Here is an 18042-nt window from a genome sequence, read left to right as displayed (position 1 = left end):
ACATGGCTGGCTGTGGCTGTACCTGCAGTGAGTCACGCACAGAGCAGGTCAAAGCATCGTGAGCCACGCGCGGGGATCCTGGAGGACATTCCAACTGTGTCATGCAGGTGCGGAGGTGGGAAATCCTGTTGCAAAGCGCTGAGCGTTTTCAGCTCCCACAGGAGTCACTCAGTGCACAGAAGTGCACAGGCAGGCAAGACAGTTATTTCCCAGCCTCACAGTGTTTTTCAGTTTCTGTTGCTGAACTCAGCAAAACTGTTCGGAGCTGAAAGACAGGTATTCCTTGAGGAAGCCTACAAGCAGGTAGCCAGGATGGCCTGGGCAATGCTGTCTGTAGCATCCTGAGTAACAGGCAGGGAGAGGGCCAGAGAACTGCAGAGCCTAGGGAGGTGAGTGACACGGGAGCATTTGTGTTTATTTGGATGTCTCCTCAGGCTGCCTGCACAGACAGCCAGTCATGAAGGGCAACAATGCCCAAGCATTATGGGGTTCTATCGCAAAGCAGGCATCCAACCCCACCTTGCAAAGCCGCCATGAACCCCTTTAGCTTAGATACAGCCCTTTGGCTTAACACACTGGCACGTCACCCAGCCTGTGAGTATGATGGAGAGGTGTAAACAGACTTACTGACACCAGGAGTTGCTCACGAGGTTCATGGTTTTGGTGGCACCAAACAGTCCATCCCAGCTCCTTTCCCAATGATGCAGAATGAAGGCTGTACCCAGCTTCAGTTTAACATGATTACAGGGATAGTGTCAGCCTCCAATTACAAAGCATTCATTTGGAGAATAAAATGGCTCTGGGACAACAGGGCTGCATGGCACACTCATGTATTTACTCATCTCAAGTGTGAATCTCCACCCAGGGCTAATAACTACAGAGAAACAACTGGTGTTTCCAGGATGCATTACATGAAATAACAGGCTGTGCTGGCAGGGCTGGCCTCTCTGTTTGAAGGACGTGCTTCCAAAAATGACATTTCCCTAACTCAGAGGGATGATGGGCTCAAGCCGTTGACAGCACCCATCAAAGCAATCGCCTCCTGTCACCATCAGTGAGTCACTAGAGCAGAATGGCACCTTGTAGGCAAAAGGAGCACCCAGAGAAGTGATTTCCTTTCCTGTGCTGGTGCCTGCCAGGAGGAATAGTAATTAGCTCTCCAGCATGGAGCACAGCTGCCTGCCTGCACCCCTCCATGATGCCTACTTTGCTCTTACAAACATGAGTCCCTCCAGGGAAGTCTTATTTCTCACTTGCAGAGTAGGTGGAAATGATATGACTGCATCTCTGTGGCATTTATGCAGCCCCTCCCATATCCAGGGAATCAGCTTCACAGGGATGTTAGTGCAAGTCTGAGGTAAGGGGCAGAGAAATTAGTCATATAAAGCATTGAAAATTGGGGGTGCCACATGGAATCACAGCTCCATGTCTGTGGATAGTCTTAGCACAGCCTGTGGATGTCAGAAGGTAGAGAAGTCACCCTGCAGCTCACCCACTCTCCCAGATCTGGATCCCATGTGACAGCCACCTGAGGTCAACCGCCCAAGGATACTGAGGTACAAAGTTGTGGGTGAGTTTTCCTAGAAGGCAAACACCAAACTAATGTACATGACATGAGCTACCCACTCTGCACCAAGGACAAAACAGCCATCACAGCACTGCAGGGCCAAAGAGGAACCCAAACACCAGTGCAGGTGAAACAGTAGGACAGAAAAGTGGATGAGAAGTGACGGCCAAGCTGTCATCAGGTATTTTGGCACAGAATTGCTGACTACCTCTGGGTAAAACTGTCTAGCTGACTATTTTGCTGAAAAGCTCAGAGTAAGAGTAGATAAAGCTATACACAAACTCCATCTCACTAGCAGAAAAAAAGAGAGAGATCTGAAAATAGTGCAAGTTTTCATTTTTTCTTTTGACACAACTTTTACCTTGGAAATTTAATGAAAAAAATATTAAAAGAGCCAGAGATTAAATCCAAAGTTTCATTTTGAGTACAATGAAATACTGCATTAAGTCTGAATCCTCTTCTCCCCAGAAACTTCTTTTATTTGACCAGAGAACTAAAAAAATCAATTCTTCATACAGTTCACTCCCAGGTTTGTCTCTGCCTCCCCCAGGATGTAGTTTATGTTGCTTTGTTGGTCCAGTGTGTTTTAGCAGCAGACAAAATTTCAAAACATTTCCCTTTCAAGAGAGCAATTTTCTACACCTGTATTGACTTGAGCTCTGACGATAAAACCAAAGCCAGGCAGGAACAAAAGGCATACAGGAGATGTACGGCTGTTCCAGAATTTATGCAGGATGAGCTTTTTCAGGTAAAGGAATTTAAAAAATGAGAAATTTAATGCAAAAGAAGTTGTAGCTACAGCTCCAAAGCTGTCATTTTCCAGCACAGTCAGTGCCTTGGCTACTGAAGGTTAAAGCTTGCTCATAAGTATGGATAGCAGAGCATACAAGATGTATTATTTATTTTGAGGAACACCCTGCAATTATTCCTGACATATTGTGTAATTAGCCAAAATTACAGCATATTCACCAAGAGTGAAACAGAAGATAGCATAAATATTATGTATGAGCCCACAGTCAGTGAGCACATTTCATCTGGCTGCAGACGTGTCTCATGAACCAACCAAGCGTGGTTCCCTGGCCCCCTGGGCTGTGCCAGCTCCTGAGCCGACACCCACAAAGGGGAAGAAACACTGGGAGTAAAATCCTGACTTTCCCCATGCCAGTAATCAGAGCTCAAGAGCTGCGGGAGGATTTAACAAATGGGAACAGCCACACTGCAGAGCTTTCAGGATGACTGAGCCCAAAGCCCACACCAGAGAAGAAGGGATATATTCCCACATACATTATCCCAAGAGAGGTGGAAAGGCGGGCTTGGAGGATGTCTGGAGAAGCTACTTGCTAGGGTTTGCTGCCTGGAGCTGACAAAAGGAAAAACTGAAAAGCAGCTCTGACCTCTTGCCATACTTGCAGCACCTCTTGGCCTGCAGTTTCCCAGAGAGAGGATTTCCTACAGACCTACATGTCAGACCCATCCTAACAACTTGTCTGATGGCTCAGAAATCCTGGGGAATGTTGTGGGAGTGCTCTGCTGTGTGTACATTTAGAAAGACTTTGTTTTGTTCTCTTAACTCCAACATACAACATAAAACTTCTTGCCTGTTAATCACATTTCTTCCTGGTTTCCTACAAAGATGTGGTTTGGATATTTGTACATTCTACCCAGAATTTGGTCCGTGGGAGGATGTACAAAACAAGTTTAAGAACATCCTTCTAAGGAATGCATATCTGGACTCAGCATAGGACTGAGGCTGGACTAATCAGTAGTGGGGGTCCCTTTCAGCCCTGCTGCTGGATGACCATGATTTGGTGGCATTTATCACATTCTGTATTCAAGGCAGCCCATCACTAACAGTGTTCACATGAGCAAAGCAGACACCATCCCTGCTATTCAGGCCTGCCACAGTGCTGGGATTTATGCTATTCTCAGATGCTACGTCTCTTCACTTCCCCTATCAATCCCGCAGGCCTGAAATACTACAGAAACACGAAGAAGTCCCTCACACAAACAAAACATACTATGGAAACAACCACATCAATCTCCCACCCTGCTCTGAATGCCTAGAAAAGTAAATTCATTAAAATGGAAAATGGACAGAACATGCTACTAAAAAGCACTGAGCAGAAATTAATCACTTCAGATGCTATCGGTCTCGGGGAGGGCACCTGGTCCTACCAACACCGGCTCACAGAAGTGCCCTGAATAATCACTGGATGTCAACTCAGGGAAAAATTTGGGTCCCAGTGTCATTCTGCAAGCTTTAAATAGGCCTAAGTGATAACATCCTCTTTTGCTACAGTACTTCTCCTGCAATCTCGCAGCATTTTCCAATGGATGAGCATGTGAAACTCCTTTATTTAACAGGTAATGAGCCTGTGATGTGGAAAAATTAAAGCTTGAATCAGTCGGGTTCTATTACAAGAATTTTTTTTGCTCACTGCACTAATGCAGCTTAAGCATTCCTGTAGCAGTTTGGAAGCATTTTTGACTCAAAATTATGATGTTACTAAATTTCAACAAATCTTACACAACACCCAAATGCATAATGAAAATGTGCTGCTTGTGCCATTCTGGTCTGAAACCTTATACTTCAAAGAGCAAGATCATGCTAAAAATGGCCAAAACTCCACATCACTTGAAGTTCTTTCCTTTTGCTTTGTGAAAATACACCTTTTTTAATCTGCATAATGATTTTAATTTTCCATTAAAGCCAAAGTTTCCTTCGAACTAATGAAAACACTCCAGGTGTGAGAAAGCCGTCATCCACTTCGTTCCATCTAAAGCCCTGTTTTAAATAATGATGATGTTTTATTGCTCATCTCTCAGCACAAACACCTCATTTCTGGTATCAGGTAGCCCTCAGGACTCCAGTTAAACAGGCAGGTTCACCTGCCACCCAAATGCTGTCTTGGAAGAGAGCTGAAATCAGTGAGCTCCCTCTCCAGGGATGAGCGTGCTGAAGATGACACAGTGCAGATGGAGAGAAAACAGAAAATGTGCCTCTCCAACAGGTTTCTGAACAGAGCTCCTGCTCCTCCAGCTCCCCAGGATGGCTCAGAGAGGAGCTCTCAAACTTCACCTGGTGCTTGCTAATCATTCAAGAGCTGCTATTGGGCTGTAGCTCTAAAATACTAAAATTTATTTAATGGAAAGTAGGGCTGTGTTACTGAAGAAATAGGAAGAAAAACAGAAGAAGAAATGTTTATGGATGCGACAAAGGTAGGAGTGGCACAGAATGAAATTAAAAGAAAGCCAAAAGAAATATTCAGAAATGTTTCATTACTGATGCTGTGTGCCTGCCAGCAGGCAGAGCCCGTACTGACGAGCACAACACCACACTATAAAAGCCAGCAGAGAACTACTGGTTACACCACACATTCTGCCAGCCTTTTTAGCCACCATCACAGACAATCCCTACGAGAGTGTGATGCTGATCACCAGAGAATGACCGCAGGGACGGCTGCAGATCGATACCAGAGGCAGCCAGTGACTCACCCCGGCTCCGGTTTCAGGAGCTGGGCCAGGGAAAAGCACCAGCTCCAGAGTAGGTGGATCGTCCAAGCCCCTCACCTGCCAGCACCTGATCCCTGCATCTCCTGCAGCCCAGTGGCTCCCGTCCGCAGGGAACCCTTCAGCAACCCGACCCTAAGCTGGGCACTGAAAGCCAAAACCAGCTGTCTTTTTGCTAATATCTGCTGCTTCTCAATGTTCTGGAAAATGTGGACTGGCTTTTTGCAGCCTGGCTTCATTTGCAGCAGATCCAATCACTTGACCTTTTGCAAACAGTTTTGATTTGGGGGATGAATGAAATGTATTTATTTGGCAGCTCAGGCAACATGGGTGGCAACTACTAGGCAAAGAAACTATCTGTGCAGCCAGCAAGGGGAGGGGACAGCCAACTATGCTATTCTAGATAAATATCAATTAAGTGAGCATGTTCTATTAACCCCAAGACCTATCTCTTTTGTTCCTTCATTTCAATCAAAAATGCTTAAGTATCTCAAGAAAGGAACATTTCAGGGGGATTTTACCTTTATCATAACTGCAATCGGGTTTCAGCTGGAAAAGAGGCACTAGTAACAGAATTACATTGCCTCTCTGTGGTTATTTTGCCAGTTCACAGCATGTAGCTGTCCACTAGATGTTAACACATGCCCTTAACAGAGCAGGCTGCTAGAGGGAAGGTGAGACAGGAGTGCACACAGCACCCCATGGATGCTGCTGTGGGATGTGGGAGAAGCTCTGTGCCCTCCATCACTGTAGTGACTGCGTCTAGCCCTGGGTCTTCATCCTGACATACAGCCCCCACCATGAGAGGCAACCAGCCATTTTCTGACATCTAAAGATGAAGTCATGCACTCCAAGCAAGAACTATTATGCTGAGAAGGTCCCAGGAAGAAGGACAGGGAGCACGGGCAGGTGACAGCGTAACTGCTCCTCTCCTTTCACCACAGCTGCCCACCTTCTGGCCAGTGAAGTGCCACAGGTCCACAGCTGAGAGTTTCTCTTCAGGAACACAGCAGTGCCAGCCAAGCACCGTCGACAAAAATCGAGTTTGTTTTTGTGCTCAGTAACACTGAAAGACGAGAGGGCACTGATGCAAATCAGACTGAATTGGACAAAATTCCACCTCCCACACAAAACTTCAGGTACAACAGGTGCACGTGCTGCCAAGAAAAGAGAAGAGCTGCTACTGCTACCTTGCTATTGAGACAAGACCTCAACAGTCTCCCAAATGTAGAGCTCTGCCTAGAGCAGCAGAACCCCAAGCAGCATCTCCTCAGTGGGTACCCCAGCACAGCAGAACAGTCACCTCCTTATGACAAACCCAAAGCCACAGAGCAGATGTAGGAGCAGAGCTGCACAGACCATGATGCTGCTGCTTCTAGCACTAACCTTCATCTCCCACTACAGCCCACTCCACAGGGAAAGGGCAGAGAGCAGAAATGCCCTGAGGTGCTGCATGGAGTCCCATCACACCAGCAACCAGCCAGCAGCTCCTCCCAGAAGACAAGGGCTCAGGACACAGGCCACCACCCTGCCTCCAGGTTCATGGCTTTGTTCCTCTGTCACCTTTAGCCAGGGCATTCTGGAATGAACACAGGACAGCAGAGGTGTTTGACAGGTGCCAGCTTGCACCCAGGTAAATTTTCTCAGCAGCCACATAAGCTCCATCAGGGTGTCAGAAAGTCTCATTTCAGTGCTCAGAACAAGCACAGTTATTTGTCTAAGCTGCAGCGTGGGGGCTGGAAAAGCCAAAGTGAGTGGTCTGCCTGAACAGTGAATCCCACAGTCGTGTTCCACAGCTCTCAAAAAAGATGCCTTCTACTTTACCATTTCAGAAATGTGTTATAGCTGCTATTTTCAGAGGTACTGTTAAGAAGCTGTAGCCCTACAGCCCTGTGACCGTGCTGCACAAACTCAGTCTCTGCACTGACTCCCTCAAAGCACAAACCCCTCCGTTCCTGCAAGCTGGATGAGAGGCACCCATGAGTGTGTCTGTAGTTCTCCTACAGGTTTTAATAGAGATGCAAAGTAAAACCAGCCTCTGGAAAGGCCGAGTTATTTCAGGACTCTGACACATGTCAGAACAGGGTGAAGATAAAACAATAGATGTAGTAGTTTACTCCATGCTCAGAAAGGATAATGCATTAACATGAAGAATCTTGTGTTAGCTGGGGAATAGAGACGAACCACACACTGAACAGGAGAACAGAGTACAAAGGCACTGCTTCCTGGTAGACTACAGCCTGTACAGCCCAGGCACAGAGTAGATGACTTCAGTACAGGTCACATCTCAAGACATTTCCAAGATTAAGACACAACAATAATGCAGTCATGGCAATGACACTATGACAGCATACAGAAACGTATCTGTACTCAATGGTTAGCTCTTTATTTAAAAGTTAGTTCTTTGGAGCTGCTTTCTCTGACCTGTTCTTGTCTGGGCTCTTGGTCACCCCTTCTGCCAAGCCATGGAGTTTACAAATACGAAAGGGATATCAATCTCTTACATGTTTTGCTTGATAAAATTCTTCCTTTGGTTTTAGTAATAACAAATCACAGCTTGGTTTCAACTGTGCAGAAGTAGAAAATCCCAGAAATGATGTGCACATAACTGTTCAGAAGGATAGATCAAATGAAACAAATGTCAGAGGGATGAAACAAATGCCTACCTGGCCACTGTGGTTCATGGTATTCCTGTTTGGGGAGGGGAAGGAAAGAAAGCAGATAAGCCCAAGTATGTTTGCACTTGCTACCTACCACGAAGAGACTCATGATTATGTTTGTCTTTTAAACAGCCTCGTCAGCTCCCATGGCAGCTCTGCTCTCCTCACTGCCCAAGTGAAGCTGATGATTGTTTTGGTTAATAGATAACTTCTCTGTTAAAATATGTAGTATCTGGGCTACTGAAATTCTAAATTTGCGTTGAATTCAGCAAAGCAAGGAAGGAAGAAAACCTTGTCTCCATTTTGGTATTTTTTTGGAACTCAAGCTTTTGGGTTTATATTTCAAAGGAACATTTCATTTAGAAGAAAACCTTCAGAAGAAAGAAAAATACACATATAAAAATCTTCCAAATGCAATTGCACCCTCCCCGCCCCCCCTTTCCCCAAAAAAAAGACCCAACAGCTGTATCAGTCAATGGTAAACTGATTTATATGGATCTTTCATGGGGAAGGAAAATAATCACTCATCAAACACTTTTTGCCCTGACTCTTCCATTTGGCTGGTGACGGAGGAATCAATCATTTCTATTGCTCTAATGGTGAGCCTCTGCTGGCTAACGATTTCCACTGCTCTCACAAGCACAGCTACCCCTGAGGCCATGGGGACAGAAGGTATCTATCCCTCTCAGAGCTTGGATGACTTCCATGGATTTTCTTGGCATCAACCACACTCAGTCCAGAACTAGTACAAAGTGGCTTAGTGATGGACATGCTCGCCCATAAGCTGTGTTGGGAAGCAGGCTGGCAGCTGAGTTTTCCATGCTCTGGAGAAAGCCAGGAACCTGCAGCTCTTCCCCAGATTTTAGAGACCGAGAGCTTGGGGCTGCTATCTGGCCTCCCAGTAACCGAGTGCAGCCACGCACCATGACAGCCACCACATCTGCAAGTCACAAATGTGTGCGATACCACCCTCAGGGATCAACTGGATAAAATGAAACCCATCTGCCGAGCTGTCATGAGCTGGAGGGAGCCTCTTCCTCCCTCCTGATTATTTTGGCATTCATTAGCCCGAGTAGCGCAGAAGGAGCTTACAGCACCGCTGGCAGACCTGCGACAGACTGCCCCAGCCAAGGAGGATGGATGCCTTCGAGGCTGTGCCCTTCCCCTTGGTGTTATCCAGGCTCATGTCTGGCTGAAGACTTGGCATCCATGCCCTTATCTCAGCTAGCACTTCTACAAGCTCTTGCTGTCTAGGTGATGCCATATTTCCAGCCATTTTCATTCCTGTCAGCCACTTCTTAGATACAGGACACAGCACCAAATTCTGCAGAGGAGCAGGCAGAAGAATGTGATGGACCCCCTTGGCTGGGCACACACCCAGACACGCATGGACACACTTACAGAGAAGAGCGGGGATCCAGACGCAATCATCCTGCAGGGAGCAGCTATGCCCTGGGTAATGCAGCTGGCATTTAGACAGTAGCAACAGAGGGGACAAATTCTACAGGTTGGGCAGATATTACAGCTATTCTGAGATGTACCACTCCATAAAAGGAGGCAAGGACTATGAGCTAAAAAGGTGGTTTTTACCCTGAGCTTCAATTATCATTTTCACCCTGCATGAAATCAGAAAGGACTTCAGGATTTAAGTCCGGGAATTTAACAGCTTGCAGATGACAGACTTCTCAAATGTTTTAAATAAATCTCTGAATGAACAAAGTCTTTCTACGTCCTTCAACTAAAGTTGCTCTTATATTTTACTTATACTGCTGCAAAAATATCTACATCCGTATATTTAAGTTCCAAATCTCTATTTATTATTCAAAATGAGAAATACCGCAAAGGGAAAACATGGTTTAAGTTATTGCTTTTTTCCTACATGCAAGCCATTTCCTTCACTTTGGAAGAAGCCTTTATATATCCTTAAGGAAAAACATCCTTTCCCTGGAAGAGCACAAAATATGTATCAGGCAGGGGGGAAAAAAAAGGAATTAAAAAAATGCATTCTTTTTTCCTGGGGTGAAAAACCTGTTTGAGAATGAGCTCTGCATTCTAAACTGGAAATTCATCTACAGAAGCAACATATGAGGGGACGGAGACAATGCTATACAGTACCTGGCATGACCTGACCCAAAGCTGCCTCAATTCAAACATGATTTCCCCCAGTAATAACACCCTTTCAGTGGACTTCACTTGCATAAAATTTCTAGCAATCCCCAGAGATATTGTGCCTGATGTTCCAGTCTGTTTCCCTTCGTGCAAGGCTGCTAAACTGCTCAGCTTTGCTGTTCAGTGGCCACGGCATGATGGAAGGCCACCTCTACCCCAGCTCTCTGGGGTGTGCTCTGCCTGAGAAGATGGTTGGTGAAGCAACAGTGACAGCTTTCACAAACAAGCTGGACCCACCAGCCCAGGCTTTCCAGACTGCTGTAAAACAGCTGAAGAAGGGATGTGCTTGGATGCTTTAATTCAGACACAAATGGGATGAAAGTACTTTTGTTCAACTATTTGTTGGCAGGGAAGCCACGTGGAGAGAGCTGCTTGTCTAGTCTTCTGCATTCAATTCTTGGATCCATCAGTCCCTGAGGAAGAATCCACCTCTTGAAGCTGCACCAACAAGCCATGCCACACAGTAATTTCTTTTAAATCCTCTATCAAGTCACTATGGTTTAGAGCAAAATATATAACTTATAGATGTGCAATTGTAGCAAATGACCTGTATTAACTCACAATAATGGGATTAAGCCCCCGTGTGCAAATGTTCAGTTTAGTCCACAGCACTCAGTGTCCTTATTTGGCCTATTGTAAACTAGTAAGTCATGGAGCAAAACACATGCAAGAGCTCTAAAAGAACATGGTGTGCCTGTAACACAGCTGCCTTTTCCTACTGAAAAGGCAGACAAAACTAGTTCTCATTTTACAACACGGTCCCTATCGCAACCAACAAACGAGATGTTTCTGCAGTCTGTTTTCCCCAGAAGCTGATAGCTTTGATTATACAAGATATCCCTGCATGGATCTGGTTCCCCATAGCTTGCCAAAATCTGCGACTACTCATACACAGTATGCGAGACTCAACTGCTCCAGGGTGCAAATTCTCCCTTCCCATACGAGAGCAGGAGTATGTCACCCTCACTTCACACAGGCTGCAAAGTGGAGCACAAGGTGCCAACCAGTGCCAAGTACCTCTGCTCACCCACGTCTTTACTGAATATTTACAGTACTGTTTGAATCACATATTAAAACATGTATTAAACAGCTTACTTAATTGATGTAAACTCACACAGTTACTTTACAGAAGCAAACAGCAAAGGGAACATGAACCTCCATCAGAGCTGTATTTGTATAAGGTGCAAGCTACAGCTCCACCACTGCTGCATCCTGAGCTCAGTGGCAGCAGGGCCCAAAGCATGGCATGCTGGTACCAGCATCAGGAATTAGGTCTCTGTGTCAGGTAACTGCTCCATAGCTGGAGTTAGTCTCACCTTCCGTAAAACTGGAAGAATCCTCTCCATTTGGCAGAGCTTGTTGAGTACTGTAGATGAGAACCACTCTGTAAATTTGAAGTATTTTGACAGTTACTCCCCATAGTTGTAAGACAAGGTCATGTTTAAAAAGGTAAGGAGAGATCCCCTAGCACTGTATAATCTCCAAATACCACTGTACCTCTTTTGAACATCGGTGTTTCTCTCATTCCCTTCAATGACTTGCAAACTACTGAACCAGCATACCATTAAGTACACATAATCACTGGGGTTGTGGGTCCCTGCACAATGTATGCACATTTCTTTAAACCACTTTCAATTCATTTACATGTCATTTTCCGTGCAGAAACTGAATTCTGAAATGAGCAGGTTATCTGGGCACAATACACTCCCTTGAATAAACAGTCTGAGCAGCAGAATGCCTGTGGCCTGCTGCCTCCTGAGCACCATACCCAAGACCAGGAATACAATGTATCAGCGAAATAAATCCCTATTTAAAAGATGGAGGTAGGGAACTAAAGCAGACACAGTCCACAGCCTAGGAAAGCACACTAGGATATTTTTCATAGCAACTTAATTCCTCTACTTCTTTGATTTTATAAAATGAATACAGTACTGGTTACAAGGGACTGACTGACAGCTCTAAAGATTGAGCAGTTCTATTTTTACAACACTGAGTAGTACTGATCCTCCTTCTAAGTCAATAAAAAGATTCCCTTAAATCACTCTGGACTGTAAGTTATCGAAAACATTCCTCAGCATGAAAGTCCATGTAAGTGTAGGGAATTCTTAAAATTCATCGATTCTTCACAGGCATTTACTGAGTCTAAGGAAGCAGAATTGGACCTGTGCAGCTAGGAGCACTGGGGTAGGACCAACAGAAAGCCTTCCCAACCACATCCTGCTGGAAGCCACTCAAACTTTAATGAGACAAAGTATCTTGAAATCTAGGTAACAGTGTACACTTCCCAGCCCTATTAGTCCTTAGGAGACCACACTTAATAGCAGATTAAAACAGAGAGGAAAGAGAAATAGGAAAAGATTGCATCAGTGAGACTCCCAGCTCATATTCTTGATCCTGCAAAGAGTGATTCCCAAGACAAAATGCCAACATTTTCGGGGCAAGAGCCGTGTTCTGGTCTTGGCTCACAGATTAGCTAATATATAGGATAGTCCAGCAAGCCACCAGTCATCACAAGTTGAGTAGGAAAAAAAAGATGGGCAACTTTTTTCCCTTTGAATATTTCAAGTCATGCTATATTGCACGTATTTTACAGCCTCTTGCAATACCTGCTTCAAAGCAGACCATTCAAGAAACCAGTTTGCACAGCCTAACCCATGCATCGAGTCTCCAAACATTCTCGTAACTAAATATGGTCTCTGCCCCACAGCCTGTGAATCTGGAGTGCTGACAGCAAACCAGAGTAATTATTCTTTCCCCTTTGTTGACAGTGTTGACAGAAGTGACCTTCTATGGTCAGGTCACTTCTTTGCCCCATTTCCTTCCCTTGTTCAGATGAGTACAGGTCATGTGCCTCAGTCTACAGATCAGAAGAGCAGCCTTAGCTACCTCTGACACCTCGGTGGAGAGTCATTACCAAGACACCCCAGCTTTGGAGAAGGGGCTTCATGATGAGACTGATCAACAAACACAAAACCAGTGTACATAGAAAACATGGGAGGGTTACACAGGTTGATAGTACATCCTGAATGGCTAAGTGAATGAGTATCCCTCTTCTTTAACCATTATACTGAAGAACACCTGAGAAAACTACGTCTTCACAGCAGCTTCTCAAACTAATCTCTGTTTTCTTACCTTTATGGTGATTTATAGCAGTGAAAAAAATAAAGCAAGACATAAATCATAATTCCACTCAGAAATCATGGAGGGCCTATTCTTGCCAGGTGCTGAGTTCTCACGCCTACCAAGGACAGCTGAGAGCACAAAGCAATGCTCAGAACTGAAACTGTGGGTGGTGGGACTTCATCGTGGGAATGTGAGCAATATGTATACTAGGGCAAAGTTCTTCACAAAGAACCAAGACTGAGCGCACACAAGCACAAAAGAATAAAGGAAAGAAAGAAGACAAAAAAGGACCACCCTAAAGAGCATTTCTAGGTCCTTGCAAGCTCAGGATCAGGTGCAACCATCGTGCAGCTGCCATTGAGAAAGCTTTCTAAGCTAATGAAATTCCCTATGCAACTCTGCTCGTGAAGTAGCACTTGATGGATTTAGTTATCAAATGGCCACAATTTTAACTGATCCTCAGCTTATCGATTTCCTTATCTCCATGCAGAAAATAAGAGACCATTTAAAAACTTATCTACTAGGCAATAGAAAAATACAATTCTGGGTGAAGCTCACATAGATGAAGCCGCTGGGCCACTCCCGCCGGAGGACCCGTTGTGCTCGCGCTTCGGACAGTGGTGGAGGGATGCTGGCAGCAGGTCACTGCCCACCCATCCCATCAGACCAGGGGAGGAGATCCGCCAGGACCCAAGTCAAAGTTGAGCGCGGAGCAAGCCTCGTCCCCAGCCGGTACCCGGCGGTGCCGGGAGCGCCCCGGGGCAGCCATCCCGGCGGGTCCGGGGCTGCCCCCCTCCGTAGAGTGGGTTCCCACAGCCCCGGCCCGCCGTACTCACCCGGTCTCCTCCTCACCGGCCTTTTCCTGCCGCTGCAGAAGCGCACTTTGCTGAAGACCCCCAGGACATGCCTCTCGCATAGGGAGCGCCCGTCCTTGCTGGGGCTGGAGCGGCGCTTGGAGGCGGACACCCGGTCGCTGTTGGACTCCCTCGCTTGCCGCTTCTGCCGGATCAGCGAGCTGGCGATAGCCGCTGCCATCGCCGCTCATGGGCCCCCCCCCGCGCCGCTCAGCTCCGGGGTGCGCCGCCCGGGCGCGCTGGGGCCGAGCCGCCGCCGCGCCCCGCGGGGACCGGGACAACCCGCTTAACGCGCTGCAGCCCCGAGTCCCGGCGCCAGGGAGGGCTCAGCCGGCCAGGCGGAGCAGGGCGCCCAGGCTAACAACCATGGCTGGACGCCGGACTCCGCCGCCCATGGGTCTGTCCCCAGGGAGCGCAAATCCCGGCGCGGGCGGCCGTCGGCGAGACCCCCGGCCGGGTTGGCAGCGCCGTGTAGATCCGGGAGTGGCCGCCCCGCTGGCGAAGGTCCGCTGTGTCCAAAGGATAGGGGGACGCGGAGGATCCGCGGGTCCCTGCGGCGCGGTGCCGCTCTGCTCCACCCGGGCGCAGGCGGCGGCGCTTCCTCCCTCCGGCCGCCCTCCGGCGAGGGGCTGTGGGATGAGTCAGAGACCCCTCGGCCCGCGGGCAGCCCCGGCCCCAGCGCGGTGGCTCCGAGGCGCTGCGCGGCAGGGCGCGCACATGGACGCGGCTCCGCGGCCGGGCTCAGGGAGAGCCGCGCTGCATTTCTGTTCGCACTCCTCCTCTTTCTCCTCTCCCCCCCTACCCACTCTGCTCTCAGAGAGGGCGGGAGGGGAAGGGAAAAGCAGCCACAGGAAAAAGCAGAAGGCCAGCAAACAAATTAAAAAGAAGGAAGAAAAAATTAAATTTAAAAAAAAAAAAAAAAAAAAAAAAAAAAAAAAAAAAAAGAAGCCCCCGGCCGCGAGTGCGGGCTCACATCGCCGCAGCTCGGCGTCCCGGGCTCACAGCGCCATGGCTGGCGCAGCTTCTCCTGCCCTGCTCGCCGCCTCTGCCCCGGCACCGGCTCTCTCCGACGGCAACAACCCACATCGTCCGGCCGACCGGGCGGCCCCCGAGCGCTCGGCACCGGGGCGGCCCCGGGCCCGGCTGCCGCGGCGGGGACGGCGGCGGGAGGAGCGATGCAAGGCGGGGAGGAGGTGGAGGAGGAGAAGGGCGGGGGGGTGCGGCTGCCACTGCTGCTCCGTGCGGGGCTCAGGATGCTTCGCGGTGCCGCCCGACGGCGGCGGGGCGAGGAGGAGCCGAGCCGCACCCGCTTCCCGCCTGCATCCTCCTGCCCGACCCGGGAGGGGGGAGGCGAGGAGAGGTGGGGGGAGGAGAGGGGAAGGAGGGGCCGGGGAAGCCCCCCCCCCGGACGCCCACGCTGCGCAGGGCTGCTGCCAAGGCGGCGGGGAGCCTCGCAGCCCCGCGGTAGCCGGGCAGGAGCCGGGCTTCGGGCTTGGGGAGAATTGCAGCTGCTCCCGCTCGCCCTCCTCTACGCAATCCTACGTGATCGAGGTTCGGATGAGAAATATCGCGCAGGCAAAGCGAGGCAATTGCAGCTCCGCGGTGGCTCTGCCCCCTCCGCCCGGGCAGACCCGCCGCCCCCGCGGGCAGCCGGGCTTCCCCGGGACAGCAGCCCTCCCGGCGGAGCCGCCTGCCACTCGTGCAGCCACCCCGGCCGCCTCCCTGGCCACTGCTGTCGGCGCCCGAGCACTCAGCCGTGGCAGCCGAGCGTGTCCGTGGCTTTCCCTGCTTCTCCGTGGAAGCAGAGAGAAGGGACAACCCCGGCAGCCCGAGGGCTGCTCGGCCGGGGGCCGGTTCCTCAGCCGGGGAGCGTGCGGGCGGCTGCAGCGGCGGTGGGCACTGCTGGGCTGCTCCCGGCCACAGCGGTCCCACGACACACCGCCATCAGCAGGTGCCGGGCCGGCTCCCGCCTATCTCCAGCCATAGAACTGCCCCGAACAAAACTGAAGGTGCAGATACATGCAATGTAGCAATGGCAGGACATAACTAATCCAGTCCTAAAGGTGTAGGTGTGATGCATGTCCCCAGTTGACAAGAGCATTTTAAACGAGTTGGTTATGCCTTAGGAATAACCAGCTTTAGCAAAATAATATTTTTAACTACTTCGCCTCTAAATTCTAAAAATTTTCTCATTCTTCACCTCTATATTTAAGCCCTAAGCTATTTTAATTTATTGGGGGAAAAAGACAACTAAAACAATCACCCATTATGTCCATAAAGATCAAGTAAACTCTGAGATTACTTCCTGATTTTTACTTAGTCTCTATGCATACCAAAACAAGCTGGAATCAGATTCTCCAGGCTGTTGATCTCTTCTTAACTACTGCCAAGGTTTTTTGAGCAGGTTTGCCCATCCCAATCAATAAAGATTTTTCTTCCCTTTCCTGTAGCTAAAATGCTTCATATTTTAATTTTCTCTATCAGATTATTTCACTTGACATCAAAGAATTATTGCAGTACAAGGTACAGGCATGGCCTAAAGAAAACTGTTTGCAATCAGAGAATCACTGTCTGAACTGCCAGTGAATTATCCAAAGTTTCATCTTCAAAGGATGTGAGGGTATCTCATATCTTTTCAAGAAACAGGTTTTCCATCTATATATAAAGATACTTTTTTGCCTGTAGTCTTCAAATCTAGGGTGAAAAAATGCTTTATCCATCCCATATTAGATAAGTTCCAGTTATTTTGATGTGCAACTCATTTGTTTTGTTGTGTAGCTGTAAACTAGGAGCAGCAGCTCTGCACTTAAAAATGATCCTAATCAGTGATAAAGTCGGCCAAAGTATTTTTTTTCCTCATGATTTGTGGATCTGAAAAGAGAGTTGCTGCAACTCTTAAGAAGAAAGGCTTCTTCCCAGGTCTTTCCTGCTTCTGCAGTGACTGAATTAAATTAAGCCAGAGCTTGTGAAACTGCATGTAGTGTTGCATTTGCCAACATGCAGGTCTGTCTTTATCTCTAGATGGCCAAGGAGTCCACAGGGTTTGGTTCTGAACACGGGCACAGTGCCATGAGCTCCTGGTGACATTACTGACACGTGCATCTGCCCCACACAAGTCAGAGCATGCCCCAAACTTCACAAAACTTTCTGAAGAGCCCAAGCTTTTATAAACACCAAGCAAGCCCAGAGTGCTCTTGAGCTGGAGAATGGAAGGCCAACCTCATCATGCTCCTGCACTGTCATTCTCATCAGTGAAACATTACCTTTGGTGGGCTGCCAAGTGAAACAGAAAAGCCTCCATGTGCTTTTATCTCTAACAGTGGAAGTTCTCTCCTTCAACTTTCATTTGGGTAAACAGGGCTCAAAACATCTCCCATTTTCATCTGTATCAGCTACACCTCTTCGATGGTTGTGCAGCCTACACTGTTCCAAACCAACCAGCCCCCGTGAAATGCACAGGCTGCATTCCTCATTGCTACCAATGGAAGCTGAATTGTTTGAGTAAACTGGGCCAATACGGCATTTTTCCTTAAGGAACATAATTTTAAAACGTATTTATATGTAATATAATATCTATATTATGTAGTTATTATGGCAGTTTTTCTCCCATGCCTCTTCTCCCCGAGCTTCCTCCTCACTTCAGTCCCAGTCTGCAAAGCTGCATAGTGCACCGTATGAAAAGGGAATGCAAGAGTAGCACCAATTCATAAAAGGACCAAGACAGACTGTTTTGATGACACTGGAGAGACATGCCAGTGCTCCTCCTGCAGTTTGTGGAGAAAGACCCCATCTGGCAGAGGTTCAGACTCGCTGTGCTCACTAAATATCCCCACCTCATCCCAAGCAAGAGCCTCTCCATTAGGCCCTCACTATGGAAAGTGACCAATATCAGTATTTCAAGACAGTGCCATTTCTGAAGTTTCAGTCTCTTGATAAATAAACTCTTCTGTCCTTAGTGCTGAGGTTTAAAATGAAGGCCTGGCTGAACTTCAGGGCTTTGGTGACTTGGGCAGAGAAGAGATCTAGAATTGCATTCCCTTACCTTCCTAAACAGAATGATCTATCTAGGTCAAAACTGAGGTTATTGGCATCTTTCCTTAGTGAAGTGCAATAATTCCCGCAGGGTTGCTAACAGAATATCCTGTTTATTTTTCATAGA

General features: G+C 47.9%; 1 protein-coding gene across 3 annotated transcripts in view; it reads right to left on the bottom strand.

The window, feature by feature from the left end:
* The window catches only part of FGF12 (fibroblast growth factor 12), a 221053-nt gene that overhangs the window by 85293 nt on the left and 117718 nt on the right, over positions 1–18042 (bottom strand). Inside the window, exon 1 of one of the 3 annotated variants that reach the window (XM_048314023.1) lies at positions 13866–14760. The exons of the other annotated variants lie outside the window; for them this stretch is intronic. Within the exon in view, the coding sequence (XP_048169980.1) occupies positions 13866–14064 (199 nt within the window). The 5' untranslated portion in view covers positions 14065–14760. Of the gene's footprint in view, positions 1–13865; positions 14761–18042 lie in introns of those variants that run through there. 3 annotated transcript variants of the gene reach the window in all.

Source organism: Corvus hawaiiensis, chromosome 10, assembly GCF_020740725.1.
Source record: "Corvus hawaiiensis isolate bCorHaw1 chromosome 10, bCorHaw1.pri.cur, whole genome shotgun sequence".
NCBI lineage: Eukaryota > Metazoa > Chordata > Aves > Passeriformes > Corvidae > Corvus > Corvus hawaiiensis.
Note: the sequence above shows the minus strand (reverse complement) of the source record. Positions and strands in the feature narration are given on the sequence as shown.